General features: G+C 47.6%; 1 protein-coding gene across 1 annotated transcript in view; it reads left to right on the top strand.

Annotated features, from left to right (window-relative positions):
- The first annotated feature begins 6,849 nt into the window (after positions 1–6,849).
- Positions 6,850–19,674, top strand: part of MYLK (myosin light chain kinase) — a 183,269-nt gene continuing 170,444 nt past the window's right edge. The window contains exons 1-2 of the mRNA XM_045583939.1: positions 6,850–6,971; positions 14,046–14,213. Coding sequence (XP_045439895.1) covers positions 14,049–14,213 — 165 coding nt within the window. The 5' untranslated portion in view covers positions 6,850–6,971; positions 14,046–14,048. The remainder of the gene's footprint in view (positions 6,972–14,045; positions 14,214–19,674) is intronic.

The raw sequence follows: 19,674 nt of genomic DNA on the forward strand, positions 1-19,674 counted from the left end.
TGAGAACTTATTCTGTGCCAGTGACTGCTCTGGGGATGCTTTTTAAACACACTACTAACCCTCACAGCGACCCTGCAGGGTGGGGGTGGATGTTAGTAGTGGCCCTGCTTTATAGATGGCTAGACTAAGACTTTCATATTGTCACATAAATTCACTGAAATCCACTGGCGGGCTGTTACCACGTAGCTTACTCGCAGATTGTCTTTTTATTGTTACTAGGGAGATAGGACTAGTGGTGACCAGCTGTGTTCTTGACACAAGTCTGGGCTTGACCCTAGAGTAGTGATTGGGCCTCTCTGTCGGTGAGGTGGCCAGTCTGAAAACTGCAGGGGGAAAAACCTACCTGGATTGAACACCCTCCCACCTCCAGCATGTGGGAGGCTCCCAGTCTTTTTTTTTTTTTTTATATATATATATTTTATTGATTTCAGAGAGGAAGAGAGTAGGAGAGAGAGAAATATCACTGATGAGAGAGAATCAGCCATTGGCTTCCTCCTGCATGCTCCCTATTAGTGATTGAGCCCACAACCCACATACCAGGTATTGAACCATGACCTCCTGGTTCACAGGTCGACATTCAACCACATCAGCCAGGCAGAGACTCCCAGTCTTGGCTGCCTCCCCATTCACCTTCTCTATGCACCTACTCTCTTGTCTTAGTGCTAACTAAGAGTGGAAGGAAAACTAGAAATTCATCACACCGTTTGCCAGACCTTCCGCTTCAGCCAGAGGAGGCAGATTGTGTTGGTGGGAGTCATTAGAAAACAGCTGCAGGCTCCACTTTCAGATCCGGGAGCCTGTGGGAGTTGGTAAGTCAGGTTGGCTGCGTGTTTCCTTTGCTGTGCCATAGTGGGGAAGTATCGCCAGGCCTCTCCGTAAGGAAGCTCAAGGGAGCCATGGACATGTCACAGCCAGATGGGTACTGGCAACTGCCTGGGCCCCAGCAGGAGCTGTGGGCACTTGAGGCTGGAGACAGTTTTCAAATGCAGCCTTGGTTCTTACCAGCTGTGGTTCTTACCTTTGTTCCCCATCTCTGCAGCCCCTCCTGTCAGCAGTGCTTCCTGCCCCCCACCCCCTCCTTGGCAGATACTGCTCCAGCCTGATGCCTGAGGCTCTCACGTGAGAAGGCAGAACTCCCTCAGAAGTGTCCTCCTCATTCTCTCTCCTCCACTCAACCAGGCGTTAGACCAGCCACAGCGCTAATGCTTTCCCCAAGAGAAATAGGCCAGGGGAAGCTGGTGTCCCCCCTAAAGCGTGTGGAGAGGAGCAGGGGCCACGTGAACGCTGCTCACAGTTCGCCTGCATCGCGTCCTCAGAGTCTAAGGCTCTAGCGCAGGACCCACTGGGCTTCTCCTTCCCTGCGTTTCCATCACAATGACAGTTTATGACTGTTCAGTAAACCATTCGGCCCGCGATTTAGGCTGGATTTTAGATTTTGGCCCCTTCTCTAATTGAGTTCGACACCCCTACTTCAGATCATCAACACAGGGCCAGTGTCCTCCCCCAAATGGAGGGCCAGCGTGCACATCAGGCAGCCCAGAAAGAGGGGTGCGGCATTCCAGCCTGGAGCTCGAGAAGCTGCTCAGAGCCCTTCAGGATGGGGCGTGGTCAGCAGAATCATGAGGTTCGTGGCCCTCCTAGGCTAAGGTGACCAGACGTCCCGCTTTTTAACAGTTTGTCCCGCATCCCACTGCAAATCGGGACTTTTTTAAAACGCCGCGGGACGCGGGACAAATTTTTAAAAATCAGGACTGTCCTGCCAAAAGCGGGACGTCTGGTCACCTTAGCCTAGGCCTTCTTCTCCAAAGCTTTCCTAGGCTTCTCTGAAGACTAGGAGAGGAGGGGCAGAGCAGACTCATGGCATAGGCTGGTGACCCTTCTCTTCCCTCCCCTTCCCTCCGCTTTTTAGATCTCTCCTCCACCCTCTGACATTCCAACACCGTCAGCACACCCATACCTGCTGTGGGCTGCCCCAACCTCCCCACTAGCCCTCCCATCCCCTCTCCCCAGCCCCCAGACTCATGTTTTTAAATAACTCAAATTGCTAAATGTTGGCTGAATTGGGGGAGAGGAAGAATGAAGTTAGAAAGGGACTATATTTTATACTGAATGATACTCCCCATTCATTTTGCTATCAGTATTTGCCACTCTGCGAAGGGATTAAACGAGGTAGTTCACCTTAAGTGTTTACTCCCATGTCGGACACATAGTTAGTGCTCACTACACAGTAGCTAGGCTTGGTTGTCTCTCTTTCTCCTTTTTTTCCTGGGGTTTCCACTCAGCTCTTTCAGCCCCAGCCCCTCGGTGGACAGACCTGGGAGCGGCCTAGGCCGAGAAGCTGGAATAATGCTATAGGCACCTGTTACTGACACTGACCCAGTCTTCAGAGCTTTTGTGGCCTTTGCTGGTGTGTCCTGAGCATCAGGTGTGCTGCTTGATTTGGCTGCTGCAACCAAATGGAGCCTGTGTGGTGGGCCCGGGACAGAATCCTCTGGTAGAGGGGCCTTCGCCATCTCAGGGAGACCCGCAGCATTTTGTTCCTGCTCTGGGCTTGGCTTCCCCTGCTAGAACCTTTCCTAGCTGTCCAAGTGTCCTGAGAGAGCGGGTAGTACTCCTGGAGACAGGTGCACGAGGGCAGGAAGGGATCATTTAGAGAAGACAAAGGAAGGAAGCTGACTTTCTTAAGGTCACACCGCTGGTTGGGTATAGCCGTAGGAAGCACCAGAGTCACTGACTTGCTTCTGTGCTATTTTATCCTCTGGTGCTATCTTCTGTTTTCTCCTGTGCCAGCTCCCTTTTTTTTATTATTATTATTTTTTAAATTAAAAAAAATTCTTTATTGATTAAGGTATCACATATTTGTCCTCATCCCCTGATTCCCATCCCCAAGCCCTCTCCACGTACGCGCCCCCCCCCCCTCCCCCCGCCCTGTTGTCTGTGACCACTGGTTAGGCTTATATGCATGCATACAAGTCCTTTGGTTGATCTCTCTCCCTTCTATCTCCTGAGCTTTGACAGACACCAGGGACTGTGAACTTATTCTGTGTCAGTGACTGCTCTGGGGATGCTTTTTAAACACGCTGCTAACCCTCACAGCGACCCTGCAGGGTGGGGGTGGATATTAGGAGTAGCCCCACTTTATCGATGGGTAGACTAAGACTTTCATATTATCACTTGCCTCAGGCCACACAGTTTAGCATCAGAGACCACAGCAGAGCAGCGTGTTCCTGGCGATGGGGCACCGTGGGGATGGGAGCCGTAAGTACTGTTCCTGCTCCCTGAGTTGATTTCCCAGGCTCCCACGGACCGGAGTACTCACAGTGCTCACTTCATGGGCTTTAAAAAACACTGGGCACAATTGGCATGGCCCAGCAGAGCGGAGGGAGGAGGCCTGGCGTTTGAGAAGGGGATGGTTGGATAAATACACTTGTGACCCCAAACTTCCCTCTGCAGGGATGATACCTGATAATGAAGTGAGTGTGAACTTGAGGATTGTTGCTAGATGATGATAAGAATGCGCATTTTGCTAATTTAGCTATAATCAGGGTTTCTGGCTCTGCTTTCTTTTTGCATGTGACTTTTATTGCAGAAAGCTGCTCTCAGCCTGTTCTCATTAAATCCCAAATTAAGCAAGAACCCCAGCGGGAAGAGAGCAGCTCCAGGGGACCAGGCCTTTCTCGTTCACACTGTGTGTGAGGTTGGGTGTATTTATTTTATTTGGTGTGTGTGTGTGCGTGTGTCCCCTTTCGAGAAAACTTAAAAATAACTTTCTGCCAAAGATGTGGGCACTCAGGGTTGTGTTGCTGAGCAGACACCTTCCTCCCACCCGTGGTCTGCTGCTCTGCTGATGTGGCCAGGCTGGTGTGGGCAGCTCATCTGTGTGTAGAAGCCAGCCTCTCCTTTAATGTGTTTTCCAAGAGGAAAGGCCCAGGAAGCCTTTGGAGGGAGAGGCTGCCTGGTGCTTGGGGAGAACTCGGTTGTGGGAGGCAGAGCCGGCTGGCTTTGCATGATTTCACTTGGAAATCCAGGGATGTTCCTCAGAGAAACCCAGAGAGTGTCCCCACCGAGCAGAGCACCATTATGCCCATTTCATGCTGAGAAGCAAACAGGAGAATGGATGCACAAGTTTCATGCCGGGTGTAGAACTAGACTGGTATGTGTATTGAACCAATTACCTGTGGCACCCAGAGGGGTGGATAGTTTATGGTGTGGCTTGTTCACCCACTGCACTGCGCTCTCTGCGTCCTTTCCCTATCATTCACACCAGTCCCTATGCAATAAAATTAAATGAACTCATAATTTGGAAATGATTTTTAAATTTGTTTTTTTTTTTAACCCAAAATTCTATTCATTCATGTATTCCACAATTATCTATTGAGAACTTATCTGTAATTCTGCTTATCGGCATTCTAGGCATTGGGGATACAGCAGAGGAAAACACACAGGACCTGTGACCTGGTGACGCTCATGTTCGGGGGGGGAGGGAGGGGTAAGTGGGGGGGAGACAGGTTAATCATATAACCATACAACTGCCTGGCTGCCAACTCTGATGCTTGGAATCTTACGTGCTTCCCTAACTTTGGGGCCTGACCTAACTTTGATGGGACCAATGTCTGTGTTATTTCCAATCATCAGCCATTTTGTACTTGGCAGTTGTTGGGTTTTTGTTTCTGAGCCTATGTGTGGGAACTTAAAATTTGTTCTTTTAAACGTCCTCTCAAGCTCTGGTCCCTTTTGCTGACCTTTCAAGGTGTCGTTAGCATCCAACGTGGTAGCTGTTCCTACTTGCTTAGTATAATCCACCGATTTGATAAATAAACTTTCCATGATTTTGTCCAGGTCAACTGAGTTTCCCATTCTGTGTCCACTACTAGAGACCTCTGTCTAAGGAGACTTACATGTGCTTTACCCCCATTCCTCAGTGGTGAATAGCATTGTGGGTTGGTTTGTTTTTTTAATTCTTCCCTCCTTTATTAGCCATAAATCATTCAAATATTTACTATGTTCAAGATCTTTCAGAGTCTGGGCCTACTGTTAGTTCTTAGCCAAGAACTTAAATGGCCGTGTGTCTTCATCAGTGTCTGTTTCAGGCCTCAAATCTCTCTGGTCCACATTTGTTCAGCCATTTTCTTTGGAAGAAAATGGGATCAGATTAGGTATTGATTCACCCTCTTCTCCATCCCCGTTCAAAGCTGCACACCACTGCCTTCATAAAACCACTTTTCCACGTGTGTATCTAAGGAGGACAAAAGGGAGGGCCGTTGGTGACAAGGAGAGCAGGGCGAGAGATTAAAGCAGCAGTTCTCAAAGTGTGCCCTGGGCACCCTTCTCAGTCCTTGAGGCCATGAGTCCAAATCATTTTTGTAATAAAATGTTGTTTGCTTTTTTCACTCACCTTCTCTCCCAGTGTACAGCGGAGTTTTCTAGAAGCTACAGATACTAATACTGTGATGTCACAACAGATTTAGATACAGAAACAGATATGAACATTTAGGTGTCTTCCATTAAGTCAGACAGCAAAAACAAACAACTCTTCTTTTGTTTTTGTTTTGGAAAAAAAATATTTTTCTTCTTAAAATGTTATGTTAACACATAATGGGATAATTGATGCTTTTAAACGAACCAATATTTTTTAGTTTTAATCTCTAATACAGTAGATATTGATAGCAATAAATTACAAACAAAAATTCTTTGGGATCCCCAATAATGTTTAGGACCATGAAGGGGCCCTAGGATCAAGAAGTTTGAGAATGGATGAGTTAGAGGTAAAGGGTCATTTAGGTGTTATGAGAATACCAGTTACTCAAGAATGAAAAGTTTGCCGAAACCGGTTTGGCTCAGTGGATAGAGCGTCGGCGTGCGGACTGAAGGGTCCCAGGTACGATTCCTGTCAAGGACATGTACCTTGGTTTCGGGCACATCCCCAGTGGGGGGGGTGTGCAAAAGGCAGCTGATCGATGATTCTCTCTCATTGATGTTTCTGTCTATCCCTCTCTTCCTCTCTGTAAAAAAATCAATAAAATATATATTTTTTTAAAAGAATGAAAAGCTTAAATTAATGTCATTGACAGTTCCGATGTTCTCAGTCTGTCCCAATGTGTGAGTTGCACAGAGTATGAGATTCCTCTGGATTCTGGAATGATGGCAATCCTTCTGTCCCTGGAAGGAGAGGGACTGGGGTAGGCATCACCTTGCTACCACGTTTTAGAGGTGTGCTCCAGGGGTGCCCCTGAGGCTCCCAGGGGTCGGGACAGTGCCACTGGGCCCTCTGCACTGAGTGAAGACATTCTGTGGAGCCTGGTTGAGATCCCAGCCCAGATTCCCTAAGCCTGGAGTTCCCCCATCCATCTGCTCGCTGGGCTTGCCTCCCACTCCAGGGATCATAACCAGGGTTTCCTCAGTTTGAGGAGGAAGGATCAGGATCTCAGGAGGCAAATGTCCCACGAGCCCTGGGTGGTAATCCCAGGCCAGATGTGCCAAGGGGCGAGCGGTATTCCAGGCCAGATGTGGAGTTGGGGGTGTGCCCAGCCCCTCCAAGGGCTCCGCTCTCTGCTCGACAGCCTCCTCCCTTTGCTCCACACTCAGCCTGGAATCTGCAGCTCTGTGAAAACCCACGAGCGTCCTTCCACCCCTGGTTTCCCCAGGACACCATTGAGAGCCTCTGCAGCTGGCAGCCAGGGGTTTCAAAGGTCACCGCAGCTGGGCGGATTAGAACAACAGATCTCCCTGACCGGGTGCAGCTAGCTGCTCAGCGGAAGGCGAGTTGCAACATCTGCGAGCAAAGTCAACCCCCCTCCCACTCCCACTCCCCCAAATTTTTTCAGTCTGGTCCTGGGCTCTGGGGCGTGCCAGGCTTTCCTTCCGTCTCTTCCTTGGACCGACCTCCAACAGGAACCTCCGCAGTACAGTGGGAACGCGTGGCTGCCCACACGCCCGACTCATGTGAGAACGGCCGGAGGAAGAGGCGGACGGTAAGGCGTGTCTGTGCTTTGGTGTGCGGCTCCCACAGCAAGTCAGCCTGGCACAGCCCACAGCAATCAGGGAATTTGTCAGGACTGGGGTTCCGAGGAGAGAAGATTAAGGCGGGGAGCGGAGCTGTCATTGCCTGGTGGTGTGCTGCGTCTGACGTGCGTGCGTGCTGTGGTCTGAAGGTGGGTTCGCTGCTGGCAGCCCTTTCCTGTAGGGAAGGAGTGGTGTTTCCTGGATGCCCTGCCCACTGATCCTGACACGGTGCCTAAAGGCAGCCATCGCTTAACATGAATGCACTTTGGGCGGGAGAGGGGTCAGCTGGTTTCTCTGAGCCCGTTCTGCCACTCAGCTCGATCCCTGGTCTTTACTTTTATTCTGAGTCTTTCTGCCCCAGAGTTGCACTCTGTTTTGGCCACAGTTAAAAATGTTCCTTTCTGGGTTCAAGAGACAATTTGTAGTGCTTTTGATCAAATTAAAGTCAATTTAACTTAGTGATGCTTTAAAGGACTAATACATTCTGTTACTTGTGGAAACCTTATTTGGGGGTGAGCTTTGGCCCAAGAATTGTGTGTGTGGGGAGGGAGGAAAGGAAGGGGTGCTGGACTGCTTCTAGCTCTCACACCACTGCTCTTTTGGAACCCCCTCCGTTTTTTTTCACTTCTTACTTCTCTTTCCCCTGAGCATTCTTGAGTAAAACCTTCTAGTTGGTTTGTTTGATTCCAGCCACTGAGCACTGCTCTGCTGATAGAGAAGATATTGCAGGTGTTATTGATGGGGTGTGGTCACCAGGATGGACGAGGGGTTAGATATAGAAACAAGGATGGTTTAGTTTGATTTTTTTTTGATAGAGCATTCTAAATATGTCAGTAGTCATTAATTGGCAGCAAGAAAGGAATCTTTATATATTGATATATATATTTTATTGATTTTTTACAGAGAGGAAGAGAGAGGGATAGAGAGTAAGAAACATCGATGAGAGAGAATCATCGATCAGTTGCCTCTTGCATACCCCCTATTGGGGGTGTGCCTGCAACCAAGGTACGTGCCCTTGACCGGAATCGAACCTGGGACTCTTCAGTCCGCAGGCTGACGCTCTATCCACTGAGCCAAACTGGTTTCGGCAGGAATCTTTTTATGTGTTGATGGCAGGGGATGGGGCATTGGACTGAGGAGAGCTGTTTGGTGTATCTGGTCGGCCGGAGACTGGGCTCTGGTCCTGCTTGCTCAATCGTTCCCCCACCTTGCAGGGGAATGGATGTCTTCTGGCTGCATTGACTTGCCTGTTCTGTTTCTAACCGTGAAGCCATACCTCCCCTAAGGATGGATGACTCCTGTCTTCTGTGTTTGAGCCTAAGCACCTTTCTTTAAAAAATGTTTTTAAATTGATTTTAGAGAGGAAGGTAAAGGGAGAGCTAGAAACATCAATGATGAGATAGAATCATTGATCAGCTGCCTTCTGCATGCCCTCTGCTGAGGATTGAGCCCACAACCCAGGCATGTGCCCTTGACCAGAATTGAACCAGGGACCTTCAGTCCACAGGCTGACGCTCTATCCACTGAGCTAAACTGGGTAGGGCCCAAGCATATTCCTTTTGATGATAGTACCCGGGGCTTTCGGGAAGTTTAGGTGGACCTCACAGGTCATAGATCAAGAGGCTTTGTAGAGGGTCCTAAGCCTGATGTCACCACTCCCAGTTTCCAGCTCCTCTTAAAGCAGAGGCCAAAGAGCCTGTGTCTTCCAAAGCCAGGCCTGAGAGCAAAGGGGAGGCACATTCCTCTCTGCCACTCCCAGTATTCTTCTCTGCAAATGCCTCTGCCTATTGCATCTCTCTTTACAGGGAATAGCAGGAAATTCCTCATCTAGGTCATGGGCTTTGGCTTGCTTTCCACTTTTTAGCTTAGCTTCTTGACCTTGGATAAGTGTGGTTGGCTTTCTGAGCCTCGGTGTCCTCATTGAAAAAGGAGCATAGCCGAAACTGGTTTGGCTCAGTGGATAGAGTGTCGGCCTGCGGACTGAAGGGTCTCGGGGTCAATTCTGGTCAAGAGCATGTACCTTGGTTGCGGGCATGTCCCCAGTAGGGGTTGTGCAGGAGGCAGCTGATCGATAACTCTCTCTCATCGATGTTTCTAACTATCTCTCTCCCTTCCTATCTGTAAAAAAATCAATAAAATATATTTTAAAAAATTTTTAATAAAAAATTAAAAAAGAAAGAAAAAGGAGCATGGTTAGAACTGCCTTGCAGGACTGTGAGGACTGAGTAAGACTGGTGTCCAGCACGGTGTCAGCGGCACACACCCTGCCCATTAGATGGTGCTACTAGAACAGGCGTGACAATCCTTCTTGCCCATCTTTTCAGAGCCCTGCCATCGGCCTCTACTGCAGTTACACAGGTACCCACTCAGCTACCTTATCCTGAAGAGACCAGGCTGGCCTGGGCATCTTGTGTCCGAGGTGAAAGAGTCTGGGTCCTGTAGGGGAAGAAACTGGCTTTCCTTCGGGAGCAGGATGGTGATATTGACAGCCACCACTTAAAAAATCCCCTTTATGCTGTACTATGTGTTTTATACACACTCCATTCAAATCCTTCAACTCTGTGAGACTGGTATTATCATTCCCACTTTATGGAAAAGAAGACTGAGGCCAAGAGAATTGAAGTTCCTTGCCCAGCTCACAGTTAGAAAGTATAACGCCACTCGATTTATGGCAGGATCTGACCCTCATGATGCCTACCCCCACCTCCACCCTACTCCCCACCCTCCTGGTGCTAACAGCACAGAGTGTATCCGTCACTTCACCTCAGTGGCAGTGGAGGAGGGCAGAAGGAGCAGTGTCCCTTTTGGAGTTTGGTCCTAGGCAGCCCTGCAGGATATAAGAGCCCCCTCCCTTCCCTACTCATCTTCCTCCATTCACCACACACATGTGACTATTCACTGCCAAACCCTAGCACCTAGCTTGACATGTGGTAGATGTTCAATAGATAGGTTTTAACAATTTTTTTATTTTTTCAATTATAGATGACATTCAATATTATATTACTTTCAGGTATACAGTATAGTGGCTAGACACTTATAGTACTTAAAATGTGTCCCCCCATACGTCTAGTCCCCACCTAGCACCGTATGTTATTGACTACTAGTATATTCCCTGTGCTGTACTCTATTTACCATGACTATTTTGTAACTACTACTTAATCCCTTCACCTTTTTTACCCCCTAATCTTTCTCCCATCTGGCAACCATCAGTTTTGTTCTCTGTTTCTATGAGTTTGTTTCTGTTTTGTTTGTTTTGTTCTTTAGGTCCCACATAGAAGTGAAATCATATGCTATTTGACTTTCTCTGTCTGACTTATTTCACTTAGCACAATACCCTCTAAGTCCATCCATGTTGTTGCAAATGGTAAGATTTCAAATTTTTTTTATGGCCGAGAAATATTCCATTGTATATATACCACATCTTCTTTATCCAACTGTCTATTGATGGACACTTAGGTTGCTTCCATATCTTGGCTACTGTATATGAAATGCTCTTCTTTGTTTCTTGTTCTAGCCTTTGTTTTAAAGTCTATTTGTCTGATATAAGTATTTCTACCTGACTTGTTTCCCTACATTTCCATTTTTCTGAAATATTTTTTCCATCCTTTACTTTCAGTCTTTTGATCTGAGGTGGGTCTCTTGAGGGCAGCATATATAGATCTTGTTTTCATACTCATTCAGCCACTATATGTCTTTTGATTGGAACACTTAAAGTAATTATTGATAGGTATGCAATTTTTGCCATTTTATTATTCATAATTTTTATTTTCTTCTTCTTCCTCTTAAATTTAACATTTCTTATAATACTGGTTTGGTGGTGATGGACTCAGTTAGCTTCTTCTCGCCTGGGAATCAGTCAATATGTTTTAATTGAGTGAATGAATGTATCATGATTCATGTCATTAAAATTATATCATGGTTACTTTGAAATGGTTCTGCAAATACATATACAAATGCAATGATATGACACAATGCTAATCATTAAATCTATGGGAAGAGTAGTTGAGGTGCTCATTTTATTATTCTGCTTTTTTGTGTCTTTGAAATTTTCCATAATAGAACTTATTTTTAGTTTAAAATTTCTATATTATTAATTTTCTACCATTATTTTTCTTGTAAGTATACAGTCATATTGCCTGATATTCCATTTGTTTAACCCATCTTACTGTTAGATATTTAAGATTGCTTTTTTGGTTTTTTTTGTTTGTTTTTCTATTTCTATTTACCTGCATTATTTTTCTGTTTCTTTTGCTATAAATAATGTGATTAGTATTCTCACATACAAATTTGGGGCCACATCTCTTATTGTTTCCCAATCACACGTTTCTAAATGTAGGATTATTAGGGAAAAGGATGGACATTTGTTTAGAATCATTTTGCCGAATTGCTTTCCAGACAGATCACACCAATTTCTATGCCTCTGGTTGGGTACCAGCATGCCCGCCTCACCACAATCTCACAGGCATTTTGTTATCGCTCCTTTTAAATATCAATTTAGTTTGTTCCTAAGATAATAGCTTATTCTTAAGTTGCACTCTTGGGTTCTTACTGTGACTAGGCAGTGTCCATTTGTAGTGCTCATTTGTCTGTCTTTTATGAGCCATCTAAGGAATAGCCTTTTCCCATTTATCTGTCAGGCTGTTTTCTTACATGTAAAGTATCCTATCCTTAAATTTTTAAAAAAATATATTTTATTGATTTTGCACAGAGAGGAAGGGAGAGAGATAGAGGGTTAGAAATATCAATGAGAGAGAGTCTTCAATCAGCTGCCTCTTGCACACCCCCTACGGGGGATATGCCCGCAGGCAAGGTACATTCCCTTGACCGGAATCGAACTCAGGACCTTTCAGTCCCCAAGCCGACGCTCTATCCATTGAGCCAAACCGGTTTCGGCCTACCCTTCATTTTTTATTGTAAACATTTTATTTGAGATTATCATCCATCTTTTAATGTTTTCCAGAGTATGTTTTGACATACAGAAAACCTTAATTTTTTATGTATGTGGGAGCAACTTTCATTTTCTCCTTTGTTAACCCAACTTCAAGGCCCCCTTCCCACCAGCCAACTCTTGACTGCTTACAAGAGGTCACGGGCCCTGTGGTTAAGACTAGGGGCTCTGGTGCCAGACACCTGGGTTCAAATGTCAGTCTTGCCCCCTATTAAATGCCAAGCCCTTGGACAAATTTTTGAATCTCTCTGCACATAGTTTTCTAATCCATAAAGTGGGGTGATGAGATTATCTATCTTACAGTGTTGTTGTGAGGAGCAAATGAGCTATTACTTATAAAGTGCTTAGAACAGCTCCTGGCGTACATAAAGTGCTACATGAGGTTTGCTTTCATTATTACCAACTGCAGCGAACCCTTTGGAAGGGATTTTGTTTGCAAAGCTAATGTGGTATTAGTGAAAGAGAAAGCTGGATCTGTCCAGCAGGATGTGCCCTGTTAAACAAATCTAGGTGTTTGTTATTTTAACTTCAACTTCAAAATATTATCTCCATTTTATTTTTATTAGATGCTATTAAATTTAAACAAACTAATTACATGCTCACCCAACTCACAGCGTGGGATTAAATGTGTGACTAAAGGTCCCCAAAAAGCGAACAGGACATATAAACCAGACATATTGTTCCTCTTCCTTTTGGCGGATGTTTGTCGTATGCCTGCAGTAGGCCAGGAGCCGTGGATTCTGTAGAGAATAAGACACAGTCCCAACCTGGAGCCTTCCCAGCCTGGTGAAGCTTCCGCCTGGACTTCGAACCAGGAGCAGGGATACCTGGGATGTATTCTAGGTGGTGGTTGAGGGTGTCCAGTGACCTTGGCTGGGATCTGACCACTCAGGTTCTGTCACTGATGCCTGTGTTCCCAGCCTGGTTCTCCAGACTTTCTAATGAGTTTAGGGAGCTGTCCCCTAACTCCATCTTTCTAACGGACCCCTCCTTTCTTTAGGAGAGCCAGAGCTGGTTTCTGTGGTAACAGAGAACTTGGATTCCTGCCTGTTACTAATCCCTCTTCTGGAATCAGTCCTGTCTCTTTGGGCCAGCTGACTCTGCCAGTCCCCATCGATAGGCATCCTGTCTAGTCCCAGCAAGGTCCTGGACGGGGAGTCAGAACCCAAGGTGTTCTTTCTGGAATATCTCTGGGCAGGTGACTTACCCTCTGGGCCTCAGTTATAAATGAAGGAGTTCGCCTAGATTTGTGGTCGGCAAACTCATGAGTCAGTAGAGCCAAATATCAACAGTACAACAATTGAATTTATTTTGAAAGCCAACATTTTAAACTTCTAATGCCACTTCTTCAAAATAGACTCGCCCAGGCTGTGGTATTTTGTGGAAAAGCCACACACACTCAAGGGGCCAAAGAGCCGCATGTGGCTCAAGAGCCGCAGTTTGCCGACCACAAGCCTAGATTATCTTAAAACACTCTCTTCTTTGCTGTCCTGTGACCCTTGAGGCTTTTTCACAGTCTTTTCCCCAAAAGTAGGATGTCCTCCTTAGCCTTCCTTCCCTTCATTCAACCACACACACTCACCTCACCCGGAATCCTGTCATATTGATCCCAAACTACTTTCTTTCTCGGAGTCTGTATCCTGTTTTCCTTTAGCTTGTGAGTTCTCACGGTGCAAGCAAAAGCAGCTTTTTCTTTCTACAATCCATGCCTAGATGTTGATACTGAAGGGTCAATGACTGATAAATACTAATTTTAGATACGTATTGTAAAAATTCAGAGGGCTGTTTGGTTTCTCTGTTCTCACCCCGCTGCCCCTTTCCTGGAAGTTCTCCATGGGGTTTTGTGGAGGCTGGGGCATGGCCCTGGGAGCTGGCGTCTGGGACCAGCTGGGCCTCACCCGGGCAGCCTTGCGTGCGGAGGACACAGATCCTCTTGTTCCCAGAGGAGCTCCAGGTGGACCCTGACCTAACGGGGCACCCGCTCCCTGTGACACTCACAATCCCCGGCCCAGCAAGCACACGCGGCCGGCGGCTGCCCGAGGAGAAACAGGACTGCACTTTGTCTCATCTGACCTGCCTTCCTTCCTATTTGCAGACGATGGGGGATGTGAAGCTGACTGCCTCGGCACACGTTTCTAAAACCTCCCTCAGTGTGGATCCCTCCAGAGTCGGCTCCATGCCTCTGACCGAGGCCCCCGCTTTCATTCTGCCCCCTCGGAACCTCTGCCTCAGAGAAGGAGCCACCGCCAAGTTTGAAGGGAGGGTAAGACGTGGGCTGGATGGGAGGCTTGGGGGAGGTGGAGGGGGGTAGACTCCTGCTGGAGCCTTTTCCTCACCAGGATGGATCTGGTAGAGGACCTGGTTTGTTTGGGACCCACATGTAAAGTGAATATATGCCATTTGCCCTGTTTATTTTCTTTATGGTTGACTTTACTGTGTTGGAGGACTCCTGGAGGGGGTGTGGAGGGACACCAAAATGTTTTGCTGTTAATGTAGGTCCTGTATGGGTATGCAATACCTGATCATAGGTCACAAGAGAACATATATGCTGGTGTTCTGGGTTAGCCCAGAACAGATTGGGTTCAGATAAATGCCTTAGAATATGGACAATTAAAAACTGACTATAATTTTTCTTTTCCGTCCTCCCTGGAAGGAGTGTTTACTTAACTAAACTTGGTACACCCAGTGCAATGGGATGGGGGGTAGGACTCCTTCTTCTGCTAATGAGTATTGGTCTCTTTCCTTTACTGGGCCCCATTTCTTCTGCTGCAAATGGGCATGGCAATCCCTTGTCCATCCTGTACCAGAAGGGCGGAGAAGGTGGGAGCATTGAAGAATAGCTGTCAGAATATCTGGTGTTATGCCCAATTGGAGAGGCTTTCCGTGAGCTGCTGCCTCAGACCACCAGGCAGTCACGTCATCCACTTGCTGTGGAGATAAGTGTGGAAGTCAGGGGGTTCTCAGGTAATGGTTGTCCTGGATTCAACATGGAGGTCTACCCCAGGAAATGCTTTAGAAGCTAGAGGACTTTGATCAGAGCAAAAGATAGCTCAGGTGGTGGGAAATACTTAGGCTGCCCTGTGAATCCACAGTTGACCCTTGAAAAATACTGCGAGGTCCATTTATACGTGAATTCCCCCCCCTCCCCAATAAATATACAATCATCCCTCTGTATCGCCATGTTTTATATCTGTGGATTCAGCCAACCATGGGTTGAAAACAGTATTTTTTTTAATTTGCAGTTGAGAATCCACAGACACGTAGGGCTGAATTAAATGACATGTGGATTTTCAGCTGTCTGGGGTCAGTACCCCTAATCCCCATATTGTACGGGGTCAACAGTGCAGTTTGGGAGCAGGCCCCCGAAAGCTTGTGGAAGGAAGGGATGAACATCTCGCTCTTCTTGCTGACACTGGGCCCTGCCTTTGTTCAGGTGCCAGGTTTGGCTGGTGGGTGCTCCGGAGAGAGGGCAGGGGTTGTGCTTTGAAAGTGGCCCCGGAGGCCCTGCACCATGTGCTGGCACAGGCCTGTCTAGTGCAGGCTGCTGACTGGTAGTTGTGACATAACAGTCCTTGTCGTGTCTGTTATCTGAGGAAGTTTGTGTGTGTATGGGGTGGGGGGGGGGGATGTTGCTGAAGCGTCTGTTTCTTCTCTCCATGCACCACCAGGATAAAGGCTCTTTTCTGTTGTCCTGGCCGCCATCACCACGTCCCCTTAGCTGGCAGGGCAGATGCAATAGGAAGAATCCCTGGGGCATCAGAAAGGGCTTGGATAACCATGAAAAGGAAGGAAGTGCTGATACATGCTTCAACATGAATGAACACTGGAAGCATCATGCCAAGTGAAAGAAGCCAGACACAAAAGCCGCACAGTGAATGATTCCATGTATGTGAAATGTCCAGAACAGGCAAACCCAGGGAGACAGAAGGTGGATTAGTGGTTGCCAGGGGCTGGGAGGAGGAGTGGAGAGGGACTGCTAATGGGCCCATAGTGTCTTTTGGGGACGATGAAAATGTTCTGAAATCATACGGCGATGATGGCTGCACAACTCTGTGAATACATTATAAAACACTAAGTTTGCACTTACAAATAAAAAGTGAAAAATTTAAAGATGCCTTTGCAAACGGATCTCATCCCTATACCTACCTTCTTGCCCTTGGCCTCTGAGATGAATGCCTTCCTCAAATTCAGGCAGAATGGAGAGGAAGAGATGATTTTGCTTCCTTAGAGTATGTTGGTGCCCTTGCTTCCTTTGTGACTTTGAGGTCATCATGGCTTTGAGTTACTTGATTTGGAACTGTCAGGGAATGGACACTGGTCCGGGAGCCAGTGCTGGAGTCCTTTGTTGCTGTCATTGTCTGGTTGGAGAGGTCACACCTTCTAAAGATCTATTTCCTTATTCTGTCTATGTAAAACCCTAATATGCAAATTGACCAAATGGCAGAGTGACCTGCAAAACGACCGGTGGGTGGAAGGAGGGGGGCGGCGAGCCAGCCAAGGTGGTGCCGGCAGGCAGAGGGAGGCGACTGGAGGCAGAGATGGTGGGTGGTGAGGCTGGCATGTGTGCAGTGCCAGGCTGCCAGCCAAAGCAGTGCCAGCAGGGACCCTCCCTCCCATCACCCTGCCAGTTTCCCCGCAGATCGGCCCTGATTGCGGGCCAGGCTTAGAGACCCTGCTCTTGCACAAATTTTGTGCACCAGGCTTCTAGACAGAGAAAAGCAGTTTCTGCATTTCTAGTCTACAGGGGTGTGAAAAGAAAATGAGCAGAAGAAGAAAATGGTAAAAGCGCTTAGTAAAGTTAAAAAGTATAGTAACTGTTTTATGAGGTGAAATTCACATCATGTAAACGTATCCACCTTAAACAAAGCAATCCAGTGGCATTTAATGTTTTCACAATTTTGATTGCAGTCTTCTTAAAGTATAGCAGTCTCCATGTGAAAGTTTTGTTCATTTTGATGAAATAGTTGACATATGTCACATGTGGACTACATGTCAAAATGGATGTGCTGCTAAGAAGTCAGTATGCAGAGCTACTTTACTGCTAACCACCTGCCTGGGACTAACCCAGAGCAGCACCACAGCAGCCGGTGAACGGTGGGCACCCAAGGAAGATGGCTCCGGAGAGATGGTAGAGGGAGTGCCAGGCTCCATCTGCAGACTTGCAGAGACTACAGAGGGAAAGACTGTCATAGGAAGTGCTCTGTAGACTAGCGTGCTGGGAGTGTGTGTCATCACTGCAGCAAGGACTCAGGGGACATTTTGCATTGGGGAAAGGCAACCTCAGATGATTCCAGAATGAGGAAGCTAGTTGTTTTGACACCAGAGGTGAGGTTGTCAGGGGTATTCCTGACCTGGAGCCCTCAGCGAAGGGCAGGGTAAGGCAGTGTTAACCTGAAGAGGCATGGGCGTTGAGCAGGAGTTGCTGGTATGGAAGCCTGAGCTTCAAGGGGGTTACCCACTGAGTGTGGTCCGTGTTTCTCTGGCTTCATTGCTGCGGCTGCTTGACCCTGCCTGCACCTGAGTCCTCCCTCCAGGTCCTGCTCTAGATGCTCATTCTGCACCAGACCAGTCCTGAGTCAGGTTCACAATAACCTCAGGACCTCTATTCTTCAGTCACTGGGCCCTTAGAGAATTTCTTACAAGTGAGTGACTTTTAAAAATTAAGCCTTCAGGCTACTATTTGGGCCCGGGCTGTTGCCCACTGCAGCTGCCAGGAGTCCTTCTCTTCCATGTGGTGGCCCCTGGAAGCTCTGCCTGCTTTTCTCATCCCCCACCCTTCCCTCCTTAAAGTTGCCACCAACAGCTTGAGCCCTGAAGCCACAGTGTGAAGGGCCTATGATGTGGGGGAAGGGCTTCTGTGACTGTAGAAATACAATGGACACCACCGATGTGAGAAAGTTGTAAAGGTTTGTTTGCTGCCACCTCCTGACGCTGCTGGCAATTCGAGGTTGGTTTGAACTGCACTTTCTGTTTTTATTCCTGAAAGAGGTAAAACTGGCTGCCTGTCCTGCCCCCATTTCCTTTTTTAGGCCTACTTTTAAGCCAAGGACTTAAATGACCATTTTCTCCAATAAAGCTCCTCTTTCTAGCAAGAAGACTTGGTGACTTTAAGGTGGGGCTACAGATGGCCCTTGTGGTTCGTGTCTTGTTCTGAGACACCTTGCACTATGAGAGGTCCGGCTCTGTGGGTCTCGGTCCCTCACGTCTCCTAGGGTTTTTCTAGTTTGTGGCAGATACGTGGGACCGCCAACACATAACCCATTACAGATCCCCTTTGCCCCTGCCCTTCTCCACTATAGAGGCCACTGTAGGGCTTTCCTTTGCAGCTAAGTGTGGCAGTGACACATTCTGGCTGAGGTCTGCTAGGGAGTTTCTGGGAAAGTTCTTGCTTTTCTGATTTTTATTTTTATTTTTTATTTAAGGGAAGGTCATTACTGCTGCTCTCATATTCCTCCCCTTCCCACCTTCCAGCCTTGAATACAGATATGATACCCGGTGCTCAGGCAACCGCATTAAAACCATGAAGCAACAAGCCAGAATACTAAGGTTAACTGGTGTGTGTGTGTGTGTGTGTGTGTGTGTGTGTGTGTTGGGGGGGGGGGGGGGGGGCAGCAGTGGATAGAGCACAAAGACCAGTAGCTGAGAATCTTTGGCTGTGATCATTCACACATAAAATTTTACAAAAAGTATAACCTAATAAGATGCATGTGGAGGTACTGTCTCTTTAAATGATGGGGATAAATAGGGAAGCAGTCAAAGCACAGAGAAACACGGAAGAACACTTCATACCCTTACCCAGTCTGCCAACAGTGAGGGGAGTGCCCTATTATGAGTTGAACGTGGCCCTACAGTGAAGCATTCTAGAAAGATCTGTTCCTCCTTGGCTGTGGCCATCTGGCTTGACCCAACAGTGTCTAGGATTTCTAAGTGGAAGTCAACCATGTGGAGTCAAGTGATAAGTTAATGTCTTACCACTATTTGATCAGAGTCTCCCGAACGGGCCAAAACTACATTCCTTTTCGGACTCTGCCAGCCTCGAGCTCAAGGAGGTTATCTTGAAACGGTGGCTCTGTATCTCATCGCAGCCATCTTGAGATCCAGACAACCCGCCTCATGTTCTCGAAACCCCTGTTCCTCCTTCCTGCTCTCCCCTGGCCTCAGAGCAGGTGACCTGTCTACCCAAGGCATGTGCTCCTGGAGCTGTACCATCCCCTATGTTCTGGCCCCTCAGAACCCCAGAATTCTTTACCAAATGGCCCTGAGCCTGCTTCCAAGGCCTGTGTGGGCCTCCTCCCAGGAGAAGATGAGTGGGGCAGCCATTTGCTTGGGGGGATGAGACAGTAGATACAGCTTGGCTGCATCAGAGGACCCCTCCGTGCGGGATGCAGCTGGAACGGGAAGAGTGGTGCGCTGACTTGTGCCTCTGCCTGGGAGCACCACTCGGCCCCGGGCCACGGGGGCCTCGATGCACAGACAGCCAGGGCCGGGGGCTGAAGGAAACTCCTCCAGCTGTTCTGTGGCCCATGCAGGTGCCAGTGGGCTGCTTCCCCACCACAGTGAAGTAAGAAAGGAGCAATGATAGCAAAAAATGCTGAAATTACTGGGGATTTCTTCCCCTCGGCCCTGGAATTCATTCTTATCAGAAAAAGCGAACACAGTGTTAGGCCCTGGCTGTGCTGTGGGTCAAATGAACTGGTGCTTTCGTGCCTCTAGAGAAGTGCAGC

This window comes from Pipistrellus kuhlii, unplaced genomic scaffold, assembly GCF_014108245.1.
Source record: "Pipistrellus kuhlii isolate mPipKuh1 unplaced genomic scaffold, mPipKuh1.p scaffold_m20_p_2, whole genome shotgun sequence".
In the NCBI taxonomy this organism is placed as follows: Eukaryota; Metazoa; Chordata; class Mammalia; order Chiroptera; family Vespertilionidae; genus Pipistrellus; species Pipistrellus kuhlii.